The following is a 19,363-nucleotide window of genomic DNA, read 5'->3' as shown; positions in this document are numbered from 1 at the left end:
GTCTAATTGAGTTATGAAAGGAAGCGTTGTCATGTATTGCATAAGTCCCTTGGGAGAGAACGATATTTATCACTTGCTACGCTGTGATCGGTGCACTCACCGTTTTTTCAGCTAACAAGCCGCAAGTGGTGTTGAGTGAAGTTTTCTAATTCTAAAATTAGAGCCTAACCCTGATCCTATATGATTTTATTAGAAATTGAAATTTTTATTGAAGTTGAAATTTATAATTTTTTATTAAATTTTTTATTTTAGTATATAAATGATTTATTAAAAAATTAAATTCTTATGGTTTTATTACATGAAATTTTTTGTTTGTTTTTCTAAATCCTAAGTCCTGCCATTTTTTAGTGAAAAAATTTAAAAGTAATATCAAATTCAATAATGCCAACTAATCCAAATCCAAGTGTATCTTCATTCCATAAATGATGCTATTACTATAGAAATAATCATAATGACTTTGATATTTTTATTTATATTTTATAATATTTTTATGAACAATATTCTTATGAAACTTATATATTTTAATTAATATATTTATATGAAAAATATTTTTATGAATTTATATTTTTTTTTCATTTAAAAATAAACTCTTACGAGTTTACGATTTGTATCGAATTTACTGAACTTTCACGAGTTTACTTAAACTTTCCCATTTGAAAACCTTTTATATATATATATATATATATATATATATATATATATATATATATATATTTATAAATAAAAGATTAAACACTTTGTACAAAAGATTAATCCAAAACTGATTTAAATGCATTTTGACTCTTTAAAGTAAACTTTTTTACTGAACCCATTTTAACAAATTTAGCATAGAAGTAAAGTTTTGTACAAAGTGTTTAATCTTATGCAACATTGTGATATCCTTTTTTGCTGATGCATTGATTATTTTAGAAAGAAAAAATGGAAACAGTTTTTAAATGCTTCTTTTTGTTGCAGGTGTAACTTTTTTTATGATCATAATCAAGTGGGCGTGGGTTGCTTCGTATTTTGTTTTCTCTCAGAAAGTGGGTTGGCTCAGCCTTTAACATCTGATTGGACTACACACTAGGAGTGGAGAATCATTCATTGTACAAATTGGGCCATGTCATCTTTTCACAAACAAGAAAAAAAGCTTTGGAGTTTAGAAAGCCCAAATTTGTCAATATGTACAATCAACGTCTGAGATTCATAACGTGTTTGAGTAAGTTCAGAAGAAGGAAACCTTAACATAATTTACCCACGTTTACCAGAAGTAATAAGTTATACTTTCTGTAATTTAATCTAAATTGACACGATTAGGTGAAATGCAATAACTTAATTTAAAATTAACTCAATCTTACAAATCCTTTGTATAGTATGAATTAGTGGTTTTTGTACTGAACAAAAGTAGATAAAACGACAAGAGATGCGAGCGTGGGAAAGATGTTATTATGTAAGCATTGGTATGCGGCTGAAGGCTGGTTATTAGTCGCTAGCTTAGCAGTGTGAGTATGAAACACAGCAGAAGGAATGCATGTTCTGAATCATTCCATCAGATTTACCAAACCCCAACCAGAGAAAAAGAAGAATGATTGCCAGGATCTTATGTGATTGCATAATGATAGAGTGAAAAGATAATACCATAATGTTGAAGCCAGAGAGAGATTATGTTCTTTCTCTTTCTCGCACTCAGACAGAAAGAGAGAGGGGAATGTAGAGTAATACCGTTGTATATGTATTCTATGGTGGGACTACTCTGCTGACAAATACTACAGAACCAATGGTACACCTCAAACCAAAAACAAAACACATAAAATTAAAGTTATGAATTAAAAACAGTATGCACATACATGCATGCAAGCATGTGTAAAATAAATGAAAAACGAACAAAAATCTACAGCTGTAAATGCATGTCCTCTAGTGGGAGATTTTCCCTCACATCTGGTGAAAAATGGTGGCCTTTTGCTGTTTATATATTCTACTTGTCTTATCTGCTATCATGTATTTGGGGTTCTCAGTTCTCAGTCAGGGATGTAATTGTAATGTAATGTCTATGCTTCTCCCTTGCAGTTGCAGCAATTATTATACAATCTTTGGTTTCTTGTTTTGACAGAGGCTCGTCGACCAAAGGAGAGGTGTTTCCCTTTTCGGGGCTCCTCCTTTTCTTGCCCCTCTGCATTTTTCTCATTTGTCCTTCTATGTTCCATCACTTCAACATGAAAAGGTCTTTTTAGCAATATATTTATTCCTCCCTCCTTCCACCCTGTCACTCACTCACTCACTCACTTTGTGCTCTTTGCTTCATCTTCTCCTACTATATTATACTCTCCGTCCTTTCATTTCTTAATTTCTCTTTCTTATTCACCTCTCTTCACTCTGTGCTCTTTATACACCACAATGGGACGACGTGATCATCACCATTTTATCTGTGCCCGAACACTCACACTTGTTACCATTTCTCTTTGCTTTCTCATAATTTCAAGTTGGACCCAGCTCGGACTTGTTACTGAAGGTTCATTCATTACAAGTTTTCAAAGCTTCCAAATGGACACCAGTACCATCTGCAACTAACAATTTCATATCTTTGTTCTAACAGGTCGAAAGACTCCCAAACAGAATGGATTTTATCAGGTACAACCCAGCTTACTTTTAAAGAGGTTCTTCACTCCCTGCTAATTATTAGCATGACTGATTCATTACTCATTACAAACATTAACTGCATGAGAAATGATGCTGATTTGTGTAGACAGTACATGATGACAAAACAATGGTAAGGGCGCAGATAGGCTCAAGGCCACCAAGATGCGAGAGAAGGTGCAGGTCTTGTGGACACTGTGAGGCCATTCAGGTACCTACAAATCCTCAAGCGCAGAATGGGAGGATCAACTCTTCAACTCTGTCAACTAGTGCTTTTCCAATGGGAGAAGGCGGGTCCAACTACAAGCCCATGAGTTGGAAGTGCAAATGTGGGAACCGTATTTTCAACCCCTGATTCAAATTGTTCCACAATGTAGTTGTTAGATAATCAAGGATGACAGCAACTGATTTACCAATTTTGTACATGAATATACATTTCTAAGTAATTCTTTTTGTTTTTTTAGTCTTTTGGCTTTTACCTCTCAATGACCTCTCTCTGAGGAGAGCTTTTATTTTTCTATAGTAAACTGCCCTCATTTCCTTTAGTTGTATCATTTGCGGCTGCTATGGTCGTCTAACATGTAAATTGCAGTTTACGAGTTAATTTAGCACTTACTTCCTCTTCTCTAAAGCAGATTCTGCAAGCTTAAAACTTAAAATGAGTGCCAGTTTGCATAGAGCAGCATAGTTGCTTTCTTCTGTTCATTTCTGGGGTGATAGTAGATGGACATGGAGATTGGAGTGAATATTTCTGTTTTTATTTCTTTTATTTTTCTGTAATATATATATATAAATAAATATTATATATATATATATATATATATATATATATATATATATATATATATATATATATATATATATATATATATTAGCATGGCTAAAACTTCCCAAATAATATGAGAAGTTGTCATTGGAGATATACAAAGGAGAAAAGTGATTTTACGACAGTACAATGAAACTTATAAAATTAATGGAAGGAACAAATTTCCTACCTAATATAACTGACATGCAACTAATTTATAGATGTATTACAGAACATTTGAAAACAAGTTAAATGATATTCTTATTTGTTTTCCCTTGAGAATCCTGCACTAACATGAGGTCAAAGAATACAATCAATCTTTTCTAAGTTTTGAAAAAACAGCACAGAACTGTGCTTTACTTTCTGTGTTCTTTCTATTGAGAAATCCTGTAGCACTCTCTAGACGGAGCCAAACTCTGCTACATGCAATATGAGAAAGCAACAAAAAGAAAAATTGACAACCTAACCTCTGATTGTACTCTTGATTTCCTTTTTTCTTATATTATTATTCCAAAACGTGAACAGACATTAATTGTTCACTACTTGTCCTGAGCGAGTATTAGGTTGCTTTCAACTAGATTTCTCATATACTGTGACCCACACCACTGAATTGGAGTGATCAATCTATTCTGCATTTTTCTAGAGCAAAAATTTATAAATGATGTCAAGCAGTTTAAGATATATAATGATTTTGTTTACTTAAATGAACAAGGAACAAACAAGACAGTAAATAAAACTAAAACTAAATTTTTGCTGAATATCCAAGTACTAGAATAATGAGTGATGTAACATGTTCAAAGTCGCACTTTGGTTATCACTCATGCATGTAGAAAATGATGAAGATGTATTATGAATGCATTGCCACTGTTTGACTCTACAGTGAATTGTAGTATTCGAGAATCGATATATACTGTGTGGTCAAACGATAATTGGCACTGATAACTAGCCACCGAAAGGAAGCAGAGAATGGTATGCAGAGCTAAAATTTTCCTAGTATCCTAAGAAATTGGCAGCAGTTTTTCCATTAATTGGTGGTAAACTGCTGAGTCCATGAACAGAGGGAGATGGTTTGTTGGAATGAAATCCTACTCTGTGATTTCTGTTCAAAATGACAACACAATAAGAAGTCACATGATGTAACACCCTTCCCATCTTGAACATGTTGATTGGTGCATCAATAGTTAGAAGACACCAGATCAGATGCTGTTTTCAGTAAAGCAAACTTTGTGAAGGGTTATATAAACTTCTTTCTGTGTCAGTTATTTTGAGTCCTTTTCGTAGATGTCTAAAAATACTCTTTCTTTGTACTAGTTTTTTCATGGGTGCTAATAAAATCATTTTCTTTGCCTAAACAAACATCAACTGAAGTTTTAACAAAATTAGAGACTAAATGGCAAATGCGTCAGATATGAAGATTAAATTCGAACCAAACTGCGTATAACTTGCATTGTCTTGAACAGCAATACTGGTACATTTGTTGTTTGGACAATTCGTCTTATTTTACGAATATCCAGTCACTACAATAATGGCTTCCACACTGTGGATTGAATAGATGATTGATGGATTTGCGCGACTGCTTTTGCATAAAAATAAGGTGCAACAGTAGTACCCTTCGAAAACCCATTTGTCGTGAAGCAAATTTGAACCCAATGCGCATAATTATTACTATAATTTTCTATTCTGTGTACATAACTTGTTGAAAACGAAGAACATGCATTGACCTCTTAATTTAAATGGTTATGCAACTTTCCAAAAGTTATGCGAAGCATAACCATAAATGGGTCAGAGTCTGAGACACAAAGAAGCTAATTTAATAACGGAAATTGATTTCAGTACCATTATTTCTTTGGTATCAATAGTAAGCCAAAAGCTTTCACTTTCATTTAGTTTCATGAGCATTTCTAGCCATCACGGGTAGCATTTCTCGTTCAGAAGATGATTGCGAATTTAATCATTCTACCCAATTGTAATATATCAAATATCAGAACTCTGATTAATCATTACATTCATTGCATGAAGAGAAATGTTTTCTTAACAACAAAAGTTACATTTATTGTTGCATCTGAAGATAAATTATTGCAAACTAGTTTTTGATTACAAAATGCTGAGCAGACGAAAATATGACTACAGAAAGAACAGAAGGTTGTGTTATTTGTTTAGTTGAAAAGTTGAAGGAGAAGGCATATTTTTGAGGTGAATAATGCAGATGAAGGAAATGGGATTAAGCAAGAAGTCCATGAACATATGGTATGTATGAAAAACAAGAAAAATAAATAAAGAGAATGTTGGTGCAAAGCAAAGGTCAAGACAGAGACAACTGAAAAGGTTGGGTTGGGGACCACGATGAGAAAAGGAATAGTGATTCCAATGCCCCCCATACATTACATACATGACATGATATATACAAGCCTTTTTCTCTCAAGTTTTTTGTGCTGTAAATATCAGCAACACGGTTTTGAAGATGGCCCATCCCTGTGGCGTGGACAAATAAAATGTACTGAATACACCAGTCATTACTTTAATTCCCATCTGATGCTGATGGAGCAGCAGCTGTGGTAAGTGATAAAGCACTCACATTCTCATTCTGATTCTTATTATTATTATTATTATTATTATTATTCTATTATATAACGCCTTTGTCAGGATATATTCACCAAAAAATGCCACATCCCACATCGTTTTTGGCATTAACCTCAATGCATTTTCAAGAATTAGTTGACTTGGCTCTATTGTTTTGGGTTCCCCACCTTACAAGCTACTTTAACCACACTCAATTCTTACCGTTTACTTTAACCACACTTATCAAACGTTAAGTTAAAAAAACAGACCTAAATATTCGTGTACCTCGTAACTAAACATCATGTGCTCACGTCTGAAAGGCCCAACATAAATCTTGGTTCGCTAAGATAGAATTGGGCCACAAACCTAGCTGTAGAAAAAAGAGGGGAATTTCTTCCCGCACCTCCATTTTTCCTCCTGCAGTCCCCATAAATTTTTATATTTCCATTTTACCCCTCCTAAATTTATAATAAAATAATTTCACCTGAGCCTCTCCTTTCTTAGTTGTGCACCTCTGCCCTCCCCTCGTCTTCACGCTCCCTACATCACCTACTTTGCTCCTTACACTATCATATCTTTTTAAATTCTAAAACTATTCTTTATATTTTAAAATATCTTACACTTTCACTTCTTTTCTTCAACAGAATGTCAACATTTATTAAAGAAAAAATTATTCAACGGATGTGCCACATCCATTAAGTTTTATTTTTTTAATTTTTAGTTTTTCAATTTATTGTATTTTAAATTAATATATAAATATTATTTAAGTTTTTTAAAATTATTACTTAATTATTTATAAATTAATTTTATTTAATAAAATAATAATTATTAATTTAATTTATGTATTATTATTTAAATAATAATTAAAATATTTTTTATAAATATATTAAAACGGATGTGCCAGATGTGGCGATATCCGTTGAATTTTTTTTTTAGTTTTTAGTTTTTTAATTTTTTGTATTTTAAATTAATATATAAATATTATTTAATTATTTTAAATTTATTACTTAATTATTTATAAATTAATTTTATTTTATTTAATAAAATAATTATTATTAATTTTAATTTATGTATTATTATTTAAATAATAATTAAAATTTTTGTTATCAATCTACTAAACGGATGTAACGGATGTGGCGACATCTGTTGAATTAGTTTTTTTTTTAGTTTTTAGTTTTTTAATTTTTTATATTTTAAATTAATATATAAATATTATTTAATTTTTTTAAAATTATTACTTAATTATTTATAAATTAATTTTATTTTATTTAATAAAATAATAATTATTAATTTAATTTATATATTATTATTTAAATAATAAATAAAATACTTTTTAAAAATCTATTAAACAGATTTGGCACATCCGTTAAAGTTTTTTTTTAAAATAAAAACAATAAACTAAAATATAAAATATGTAAACGGATGTCAATATCTGTTGAAGGTGAAACAGATGTTGACATCTGTTTTATAGAAGGACAAATTAGGTATGAGGGTGGTGCAGGAAGCTGTTGGTGGTGGTGGAGGGAGCAACTCTCCGTCTTCACTTATTTGAACCCTTCATCCACGATGTTTCATCCTGCACCTCTAACCCCTTCATCCTACACCTCCAAAATTTTCTAAAATACCCAAATTATCCTATAATCAAGAAACTTTTAATATTTAAAAAAACAAAAAATAAAATGGTCAAAGATTCTTCCTCTTACCAGTATGCACAGAAATTCTTCCCTCATACTTCTTTCTTGCATTTTAATACTCTTTGTATCTCATTTTTCTTCTTTTGAATTTTTCTCATCCTCTCTCCATTCTTCCAGTATAAAGGTCATCTCATTGTTAAAAATTTTCATATCAATTCTAAATACTAAATTTTTTAATAAATAAAAGAAAAATTAATAATTTATTTTATACACAAAATTTAACAAAAAAAACCTAATACAATAAATTAACATTTATAATTAAATTATAAAATCATAAACTAATAATATAAATTATACATTTATAAATAATATAATCAACTTACGAATAATTTAAATAACTATAAATGTGATTTTTTATATTATAAAAATTAAACATTTAAAATACATAACAAAATTTAATAATTATAAAAATTAAGTTAACTGGTTTTATTTATATTTTTTTATAAAAGAATTCTATTGTTAATTAATATTAATAAAAAAGCATGCAACAAACATAAAGCAATGTAAAAAGACTTAATAATGCATAATATTAATAAAGCAGCGTGCAGTAAGGAAAAAACATGTAAAAAAAAAAAGCTTAATAAAGCATCATGCAGCAAATAGAAAACAAGTAAAAAAAATGTAAAGAAAATAACAAATATATACAAATTGGATCTGCATGATACTTTATTTATCGGATATTGAGGACCGATGAGTACTTTCTCGGATATTAATATCCGATGAATATTTTCATTTCTATGATATTTATATTAAATTTTAAAAATTTATAAAAATTACTTTTTAACCATTAAAAATAATTTAATTAAATTATAAATTCATAAAAATTATACATAAATTTAAATATAATTATAAATTAATAAAATAATTAAATAAGCATACGGAATTAAACTTTAAAAAAACAAAAATTAAATTTGTATATCCCATATTTGATCGCATATCAACATTAGATGACCTCTCATTCGGATTTTTATATTCGATACACATATTCCAAATTTTATTAAAAATATTTTTATTAAATTTAATAAATTCATAAATATTATTTTTTAACAATTAATTTTTTTTAATTAAATTATAAATTCATACAAATTAATATATAAATTTAAAAATAATTATAAACAAATAAAATAATTAAATAACTGATATAATTAAATTTTTATATAATAAAGATCAAACATTCAAATATAGACATGTGAAGTTTTTTTATATTCTATTAATTGTTGATGCGCTTCTCATGTAAGTGAAACAAATTACAACAAAAATAAACTGTTAACCTCCCAACAATCTCCCACCACCAATTCAACCAGCATATCACCAGAAGTACGTATCTCAACCAGCAATGCATTCAAGTAACAACACTCCAACCAACCATCTCTTTCCACATGATAGGATGAAATGGAGGTGTGGTCAATAATTAATATACAACTTTTAAACAAAACATAAAATGGAGATGCAGACGAAGAGTTTGGTGATGTAGGATGAAACACCCTTCAGCCATTTATAGCACTTGATTAACATTTTTCGGACAACAACATTCAAAGTCATCCTCTCTTTCATATTCTTTTTTTTTTTAATTATGGAATGTCTATTTTGGAAAGTAGTTTTGAATCGAACTTTTTTTTCTCCATAATAGACATTTCGAAATAAAAAAAGTTCCAGATTAAATGTTCAAACATATTTTTCAAAACACCTAATTTAAAAGATATTTCCTTGTTAGAATATGCCATTCAGAATGGAACAAATAGGGTATTACTATTTACTTTTCCTTTCCTTCTTTTGTGTATCAAATTTATCTCATTAACCTTAATTTCTTTTTTTTTCTTCAAATAATTCCATTTATACACTCTCCTTTTATAGTTTTCACGTTTCCCATTTCTCACCCCTTCTTTTAGTTTTTTCTTTCACAATCGGAAATGAACAACCACGGTCCCAACTTTATCAGCATTGAAAATCAATTCACTCATCCTAAAGGTCCTTTCCCTTTTTTTTTTAAATGAAAAAAATGTTATTCATTACAACAATTCCGAAACATACTTTATGAAAGTATCCTAATTGGGAACTATCTCAAAAGTTACTTTTTATAACTATCTTGCAAGGTATTTTTGGAATGACAAAAATAATAAAATATATTTCAATTTTATGCACACAATCTACCATTCAAAAACATTTAAAATTCTACCATTTAAAACTCAACCATATTAAATTATACTATTTAAAGAAATACATTTAAGATTATATAATAAAAATATATTATAAATTATTTACCCTTAAGTTGAGCGTGTTCTGTGATCAACGGTCATGCGCCTCAGCTGCTTCTTTTCTGCAATTTTTGAAACATTGACGTTTTGTTCTACCTACAACAAGGCAGCAATTCCCCATGCCGAAGTGCTAGGCCTTAACAGCGTATGATGGGGAGCGACTTCAAGAGTTGCTTAAATTCTTAGAACCCTGAGCAAGCATGTGTGAATGCATGAGAATTAAAAAACAAAAAGTAAACAAGATAAAGAAAAAAGAATAAAGCTATTAATGTTGTGCATTCGATCGATAACCAAATGCACGGTTTCCCAGGACCTATTGAAGAAACAAACGTTGTTATTAGCTTAGTTTGATTTGGGAGGTATTAGTTGTATGTTAGTAATAAAGAAATAGAAAAACAAAGTGGCTAGAAAAGCAGGTGCGAGTGATGATATTATAAGCCATGATAGTGTACTCCCTCCAAAAAGAAGAGAAGAAAACAAATAGAAAGTATCAAAACTGTTGTCATGCTGGACAAGGTCTCTCCCTGACGAGTGATTCAGAGGCTTTTCTCTTAAAAAGTTGCCACAAACTTTCAAGATGCCTATCAACGAACTAAGTATTTGAGGATTTACTTTTGATACCACTTCAAAAAAATCTCTTATTAAAAAAAGTATTTTATATGTGTATATAAATTCACGTGTATTTCATGTTTTATTTGAGGTGAGATTTTGTTTGTATCCAACCATCATCACTGCTACTATTCATATAAGATATTGCACATTACCATTTGGCTCTGCATGCCTTCACTCCATCACCTTCCCTCTTCTCAGTTCAATCCATACCCTTTTCTCCAAACATTAACTTTAGCATAAAACACTTTCATCTCATGCATATGCACGTGTCACCTACTGTCCCCCCTAGTCTTTTACATACTTTATATCGTATGACATATGTTTTAATTTAAACGTTAAAATTTGAAATATAATATAACAAATTAAAAAAATTAATATTAAATTAAAAAGATTATATTCACTTATGAAGACTACAAGTTAATTCAAAACTTAGGTTAGGAAAAACATAGCAGCAACTGTGGATGGACTCTCATCCTTCATCTTCATGCCATGCCAAATTGTCGACATGTTGTTAATCCTTATGCCAAACAGACAATATAACTTTTACAATTTGTTAAACGTTTTGCATTTTTTAATAGCATTCCTATTTATTGGTATAGAAAGATTGTCCCTTCAATATTTCACTAAACATAAATTGAAAACTGATTTAGACTTTAATCATGAAATTTCAGATGAGAGACGTGAGTCGATTAAAACCAAGCGATAGTGCAAGAGAGAAAAGGAAAAATTTATTGTTTACCAGAGATAGGAACTAATAATTTGTCTTACTAATGCAAAAGAATAGAACTCTTATAATTCCATTAGAGCAGCAATTAATTATTAAGGGGTTAAAGCTAAAATCCAATGGTCGCCCCAAATTAAAATAAAGTTGCAACTTTTACACTCTTGTTTACCTTTGGTTGACCTTTTACACTCGTTGGCCTTGACCGTCCAATGAATTATCTTTTTATTCTTATACTTTATATTGATTTCAATTTAAAAAATTTTAAAACTAAAACATAGGTTTAATCGTTAAGTTACTTTTTATTTTCGATGAGCTAATATTGTTAAAAAAGTGTCACCAGCTTATGATTTTTTTAAATCTTTTTAAAATCTTTTTTATTTTTATTTTTTTTAATATTTTTTTAAAAATAAAAAATTTGTCACGTGTCAACTTCGTCATGTGACAATGACAATCCCAATTTAGCAATACAATTAGAAAAACCAAGAAGAAATGAGCATCAAATACAGAGAAACTGACCCCTATAACATTTTTGGCAATTCCAAACAATCCAAGAGTCATTATATCGGGTCACTACAAAACAGAAGAACAAAAGCTATTAGCAGATCCCACAAAGCTACCAATGATAATGATTAAGGAAGGAAGTTCTTGAAGAAGATTGTTATTCCATAAGAAATTCATTATCCTAGAAGGTTAGGCTTCTTTCTTAGCTCTCACGCTTGCTGTGTATCATCATAAAAAGCCTAACAGAAGCAACATAATTGCAACACGATAAAAAAAACGGTTTAGTACATTCATTTATTATTTTATATACTTTAATTGCAACATAGGGTGTCTCTGATAGGGAAATGTGAGAAGTTGGAGGTATGTATAATCTAAATAGGGTACTCTTGTTGTCTACTACTTTAAAAATAGAATTATTCTTTCAGAAAATAGGTTTATCATTTATGAAAAACTCAGTGTTTCGGTTGAAACTGTCTGATGGTTGGTCGTCCTTTTTTGTCCTACTCTTTTTTAACCGTTTAATCCTCTTCAATAACATAATCCACTCCGATGGGTTGTTGATTTGCAAGTCAGATATCATTTTCAAAGAGGTCTTTATTTTATTAAATAGATCAATGTTATTTTACCTGCACATCAAATAGTATATTTATAGGGTTGTAGCAGCCAAACACATTGATTAATCATTAATGTAGTATATTTTTAGCAAACCCAATAATTAATTATTAATAGAGTATATTTGTAAACCGTAAGGCAATCTAACACATTAATACCTGCTAATATACGTGCTAACTACCCATAAATGATCATTAACTCCGATCGGTATATTTCATATAGTACATTCGACATTAAATGTAACCTGCATAATGTCATATGTATATAAATAAACTATTACTTAACATGGAGAAGATCGACTACGGTTTCAGATTCAATTAACTAATATTCAGTGCTTCACATTATTTTCATTTTTTACTTTATAAACCATTTTATCGCTAAGGCTTTGTTGAATAGATTTGGGAGAGAGTGATTGAGGGAATTTCAGAGGATTTCAAGGTAAATTTTTTTGTTGTTTATTTTAGTAGATTTGGAGGTAACAACAAAAATTTTTACCTTCAAATCCCCTCAATTAATCTCTCCAAATGAACAAAACCTAAGTAACGAAGATTTTGGGGAGCTATTTATGACCTAATTTCTCCCCGCTAATATCCTGATCCATATTCTATCTAGACTTACTCGTGCGTCTTATTAATTTAATGACACTTTTCATCAATTCAGAATATTTTTTAAAAATTAAAAGTACAATATGAAAAGTATTTTACAAGAAAGTAAAAGAAAAAAAGTGTAGAAAGTAAAGGATGTTTCCGAAAATATTTCCCAAATCTAAAATTAATTTCCGAAATATTCAATCTAAAAATATTAAAAATAAAGAAGTTGGGGGAATACAACTTTCATGGAAGTGCAGGAAGAAAAAAGGAAGGTGCAGTAAGAAATACCTTTTTTCCATGTATTTGTTTTTAGCTTGTGTTCTTGGGCTTTATGGGCTTTAGCATTACCTAAAGACAAGTATTTAATCCCTGCAACGCAAGATTTTTTTTTCTTTAATTTTAAAATATAAAAATTAACGTTATAGAAGAAAACATTTTTTTAAAGTAAAATATTTAAAATAAAAATCAAAATTATACATGCTTAATAAAAATAGTATGATATACAATTAACTTATTTCCAATGTGTATAGTAATATTTTATATTCAAGTCATTATGGTTTTATTGAGTAATTCTTTTTTTAAGATTATTTTTTCAAATTATTTCAAAATATTTTTTGACAAATTAAAATTTGTAATATATATATATAAAAGAGTTATTTTTTATAATTAATGAAACCACCAAAAATAAAATAAACGAGTTAACACCAAGGTAAGTAGGATTAAAGTAGTAGTTCAAAAGCATTTATATAATTATTCTTAATACACATATAATTAAATAAATTACATTTTGTAATTATTTCATTACCAATGATTTAAAGTATTATGAATTGAAACGGTATTTTAGTATAAAAATGAAAAAGATTGATTGAGATTTGAAGGCAAGTCAAAGTCATGTTAAACATCAATTTTGAAAGTTAATTGACACACACACAACTTCTGTCTACATGCAAGATGATGGCAATTTTGTCATCAAGGACTCCAACTTAGTACCTGTCTGGCAGAGTTTCAACTCTCCAACCAACACCATCTTACCGGGCCAAACCTTGCTGAGTACTAAAACCCTCTTTTGCAAAGGGGAAGGACCTTCAAACTAGTCGTTGGGAAGTTTCATGTTACAAATGCAAGAAGATGGCAACTTGGTGCTCAAAGCGTACCTGTGGGCAGACCCTGCATACTGGTACACTTCACCCATAACCGCAAATATGACATTGGTGTTTAATGCTACCACTGCTCTCATGTACCGTGTCGACGGTGCTGGGAACATCTTCACCCTAACCGAAATCACTCCAACCCCGGTGGAGGATTACTATCACCGCGCTACAATAGATGAGAATGGGAATTTCCAGCAATATGCTTATCACAAGAGGAATGGGACCGGTTGGAGGAGGGTTTGGAGAGCGGAGGATCCCTGCAGAGTGAATGCTATCTGTGGTGTGTATGGCTTGTGCACTTCTCTTGACAATGAATCAATCAAGTGTGAGTGTATTCCAGGTTATATCCCTTTGGATGATCAAGATGTTTCCAAAGGGTGTCACCCACCAGCTGTCATCAATTACTGTGCAGAGAACAACTTCAAGCTCCAGGTCTTTGACGACACTGATTTCTATTTTGATACTCATCTTGTTAGCTTAGCTAGCGTTGACTTCGAAAGTTGTAAGAAGGATGTAATAGATGATTGTAACATTGTTGCTGCAACTTATGACCATTCCACCTCCACATGTGCTAAGAAGAGACTGCCCTTGCTGAATGCTAGAAATAACTCTTCTTCAAAGGGATTGAAAGCACTGCTTAAAGTTGCTAACAGGATTGAGTCTGGGACATCTGAACTTCCTAAGAAGAAAAGTTTTAATGTAAGAGTCTTTTTGAAGGTTCTTGTTGCAGTTACTGCAACTCTTGCATGTTTCTTTGGTGCACTTGCTGTCTACTATCATCCTTTCACTCGGAGACTTACAAGGAAAAAGAAGCATCTGAATGCAACAACTATTGGAATCAACTTCAGAGAATTTACCTTTCAGGAGCTGCATGAAGCAACAGACGGATTTACTAAGATTCTTGGAAAGAGAGCTTCTGGAAAAGTCTATCGTGGTTCTTTAGTAATAGGTGATGCAGAGATTGATGTTGCAGTAAAGAAACTGGAAAAGAAAATAGAGAAAAGTGATAGTGAATTCACGACCGAGCTCAAAATTATTGGTCGTACTCATCACAGAAATTTGGTGAGGCTTTTGGGGTTTTGCATTGAGAGTAGCCATCGAATTCTTGTGTATGAGTTGATGCCAAATGGTGCCCTCTCTAGTTTTTTGTTTGGAGAGGGAGAAAGGCCTCAATGGGGTCAGAGAATTGAAGTGGCTCTTGGAGTCGCAAGAGGCTTGCTATACTTGCTCGAAGAGTGCAACACCCAAATCATACACTGTGACATAAAGCCAGAAAATGTGTTACTTGACGCCAATTACACAGCCAAGATTTCAGATTTTGGACTCTCGAAGCTTTTGAACAAAGATCAAACTAGAATAGTCACTAAGTTAAGAGGGACAATGATACATGGCACCTGAATGGCTAAAGAGTGCACCAATAACTGCTAAAGTTGACATATACAACTTTGGAGTTATGTTATTGGAGATTATTTGCTGCAGGAGGCACGTTGAGATTTGTGAGGATGGAAAAGACAGTGAAGATTACAATGTATACGGTGGTGGTGAAGGGAGCAACACCCTCCATTCAATAACTTCCTCATGTACTTGTTTGTAAGGAATTTCTTCCTACACCCCGTGTTTTCTTAAAAATCAAATTAAACCCTGCTGAAATTATAGTTTCGGATTGTGTAATCTATAAATATTTTAGATTACACATCTAAAAGTCAAAATTATTAATTTTACATATTCCGTATTACAATTTTACATTTTGAACTATATAATTTATAATACAAATTTATTTTCTGAATTATATAATTCATAATATAAATTTTATCATCTGATTATCATTACCAGAGGATTACTCCCTCCACCGCCACCGCCACAGATTGGTCCTGCACCTCTACAACTTTTTTTTATTTCCAAAACTGAACTTATTTAAATATTTACTTTTATTTTTATCTATTTTAATCTAAAATTCTAATCTAATCTTATTTCCTTTCATTCTTCGTTGCCACAGCTCCCACACCCCACACCATATTGATTTCCGTCGACGGAACTTGCATATCCGTTAAAGGAATCCTCTCACTTGAAGTTGGAAGAGGAAGAAGAAGAAAAAATGTCTTGTGTGAAGAGAGCGCTGAGACAATTTACGTTCGGAAGCGGCAAGACGTCGGCCGCAACTAGTCGAGGCGCATAACGTCGTTTCATAGAGGCGGTGCGGCTGCAACGAACCGTAGATCTCAAAAGGAACACCACTTCTTCCCTGGGTGTCGTCGAACGGATCGAGTATGATCCTAATCGTTCTTTCGACATCGCACTCGTTCGCCGGCTACAAGGCGTCCACCACCGCCAACGTCGCGTCGGCGCTGCGGCCTGTTCGTCCAAGCTCCTAGCCCTCAATCCCACTGTCACTAACAGTGACAACATTCGTGGTGTTTAGTGATTCAAATCCAACGATATCAAGCTGGTGGGAAACTCAACTATGGATAAATCAAACGCCAACAAGTTCCTCGAAACGTCAACCATCTGCATCGTTTTGTTGCTCCCGAAAAGCATGGAAACGTCGTCTTCCAGTTTGTTCCTTGAAAAGTCTATCCGTTGTGGGTCTATGTTGGCCAGGGAAGCCAGAATGGGCCCCGAAAGCTGGTTGTGGGACAGCACAAGGCTTGGGCCAGGCCTCTTGAATGACCCAAAGGAATTCGGGATTGGACCAGTGAGCCTGTTGCAGCCGAGGCGCAAGGACAACAGGTTGGGCAACTGGGAAAGCGAGCTCGGTATGGGGCCGGAGAGTTTGAGTAAACTTTCTACTTTGTAAAGTGAAAATGAAGTTTTGAAGCGACAAGTTCTAGAAGCCGAGAGCAAGATTTCTCAGTCTTTTTCCCAAAAATGAATTATTGGTTGGAACAAACATCGACCTAAGAACCAAGATTGATGAACTTGAGGAATCATTGAACCGTGCACTATCAGAGAAGTACGCCACTACTCAAGAACTTGTGGCTCATAAGAACAGTCTAGCTGAATTGAATGATTTACAATCAAAATTCACTCAAATTCAAAGTGCAAATGAATCCCGCACTCTATAAGTAGAATCACAATTACAAGAAGCGTTGGAGAGATATACTGAGAAGGAATCAGAAATCAAGTGTTAAATAAAAAGCTGAAACTAGAGAATCAAATAAAGGTGCAGGGAGTAGAATCAACGGTTTCTCACATCCGTGCAAGGTAAAATGGGAATAATGAGGTATAGGGAGTAACATGTGGTGGTGGAGGGAGTAACTCCCTCGTTACCATGCATGGAAGATCTCACGATCTTCATAATCTTTCATTTCTCTGCGGTGGCTTGCTTCTTGATTTCCATTTTTTCTTCATCTGTACGAAGAGCAAAAGCGCTACAAACAAAAAGCTCTAATCACATCACATTATTCATTCATTCATTGCCGCCACGCTCCTCTGCCGTTGAATATGTTCTCTATTTCACATGAACACTGACATATATAGTTGAAATTCAAGCAAAAACCGCTCAATTATTGCTGCATAATTTACTTCATTCCATTCAAATGCACTACCACTACCACTGCTACTTTTTCTCATGCTGTTATGAGGAAAGAAAAAGCAAACGTACACAAGATGGGAGTCATAAGATTCAGAAACGTTGAGAAAATGAAACGTGTCGTCGTCTAAAGTTACGTCCCACCGGGCCCCGCATCTTTGATCTGTAAACCATTTCATCATACGGCCTTCTGTATAACTTCCACAGCGGCAAGAACGATTCCCGACACACCCTCTCTCCGCGCCGGAACACCATTCCCGCCGGCGATTTAAAAAATGACGGCCGAGGAGTGCGCTGCTGCACCGGCGTTCTGCTCGCCACTGACGTCTCCGACAGGCTCAGATACCAAGGCTTGAGGGAGTCAACGTGATGAGACGCAAAGCGCGAAGAAGAACATGATCCTGCATTCATCACGCTCCTTCCTCCAGTTAAATCCCCCGATGATGCATCCTCACCGTGGAAATCCAACGATGAAACCAGCTTCGTCACTGCCGATAGTTCCACGAATGTCCCCACACCCTGCACCCGCAGCACACACAATCATTCACTCTCCCACGGCTTTGGACCATACTTAAAAAGCATTGGTCATTGCTGAAAATGGATAGATTATTACCATAATTATGTTGTTTACTTTCCAAAAATAAGGAAACAGCGAGGGAGGGTCTATGATAAACGCTTTATGCAGTCGCCCAGGGTAGTATTCCCCATTATCTTCAGTGCTCCCAGCAGTAAGTTCGTAAAAGCAGATGCAGACATGTAAAAGCCTGCAACCAAACGCCTCCTTAATATACATGATTCCTTCAAACATCATTAAACACACTCATATCCATGTCCCTGCCTAATTATATTAACATTTTCTATGTAATTTGAGAGTATCTTCTGCATGATGCAAAATTTAAGGAACTAGGGCAAGATATTCATAATAATCAGTTCCATGAATACCATTCACAACATGGCACTATAGGAGTTTTGACCGTGACAGTTCATGGCCACCCATACACATTCTGAGAGTGCCTTGTGAAATGTGAATGATTTTGATTGTTCTGAGAGAAGAGAACAATAATTTTGTTTATATATATATATATATATATATATATATATATATATATATATATATATATATATATATATATATATATATATATATATATATATATATATATATATATATATATATATATATATATATATTAATAGATTGACATAAGTTCTCTTATGTAAGTTTGTATAAAATTTAATTTAGTTGAAAAGTGGGTTGAAGTACTTACTTGCATGGAAAAGCAAGACAAATTGCTGAACGTATTTTGGCATGGTCGAAACAGCCACCTCCATTGTAAAGACCAACAAACGAGTAAACCTAGAAAGAGAGAGAAAGAACCAACAGTGAAGAACCGCAGTTTAGTTCTACTGCAGTGTCTGCAGCAATGCAGATCATGAATTTAAGAAACAAAAGGTTCAGAACGATTCTTCTCTTCTGTTTCCAGACTTACATTTTCTGGGAATGAAACTTCTGATACTCTTGCTTCATCCGCAAAATCTGTTACACCATGTTCAACTCATTACTATTATTATATCATTATCTCACAATTAAACACCTTGAAGAAACTTGCAGAGTTTACACACACTCAAGTTCAGAAAAAAACAGGAGTATACTCATCGTCATGACCAGCCACGTACGCCAACCCATCAGACAGTTCTCCTGACAACTCATCTGCCAT

General features: G+C 32.6%; 2 protein-coding genes and 1 pseudogene across 2 annotated transcripts; 2 read left to right on the top strand and 1 right to left on the bottom strand.

Annotated features, from left to right (window-relative positions):
- Positions 1-2,012: 2,012 nt before the first annotated feature.
- LOC108335498 (EPIDERMAL PATTERNING FACTOR-like protein 2) lies at positions 2,013-3,224 on the top strand. The gene is made up of 3 exons (XM_017571521.2): positions 2,013-2,488; positions 2,573-2,607; positions 2,723-3,224. The coding sequence occupies exons 1-3, from the start codon at positions 2,374-2,376 to the stop codon at positions 2,966-2,968; spliced, it is 396 nt and encodes a 131-aa protein (XP_017427010.1). The 5' UTR covers positions 2,013-2,373; the 3' UTR covers positions 2,969-3,224.
- A 10,685-nt stretch (positions 3,225-13,909) lies between these two features.
- LOC108334770 (G-type lectin S-receptor-like serine/threonine-protein kinase LECRK2) lies at positions 13,910-16,509 on the top strand (annotated as a pseudogene).
- Positions 16,510-16,884: 375 nt separating this feature from the next.
- LOC108334768 (uncharacterized) lies at positions 16,885-18,996 on the bottom strand. Its single transcript, XM_052869666.1, has 3 exons — positions 18,914-18,996; positions 18,259-18,409; positions 16,885-18,164 (listed from the first exon to the last, which is right to left on the bottom strand). The coding sequence occupies exons 2-3, from the start codon at positions 18,259-18,261 to the stop codon at positions 17,739-17,741; spliced, it is 429 nt and encodes a 142-aa protein (XP_052725626.1). The 5' UTR covers positions 18,262-18,409; positions 18,914-18,996; the 3' UTR covers positions 16,885-17,738.
- Positions 18,997-19,363: the final 367 nt, after the last annotated feature.

Source organism: Vigna angularis, chromosome 10 (genome assembly GCF_016808095.1).
Source record: "Vigna angularis cultivar LongXiaoDou No.4 chromosome 10, ASM1680809v1, whole genome shotgun sequence".
Taxonomy (NCBI): Eukaryota; Viridiplantae; Streptophyta; class Magnoliopsida; order Fabales; family Fabaceae; genus Vigna; species Vigna angularis.
Note: the sequence above shows the minus strand (reverse complement) of the source record. Positions and strands in the feature narration are given on the sequence as shown.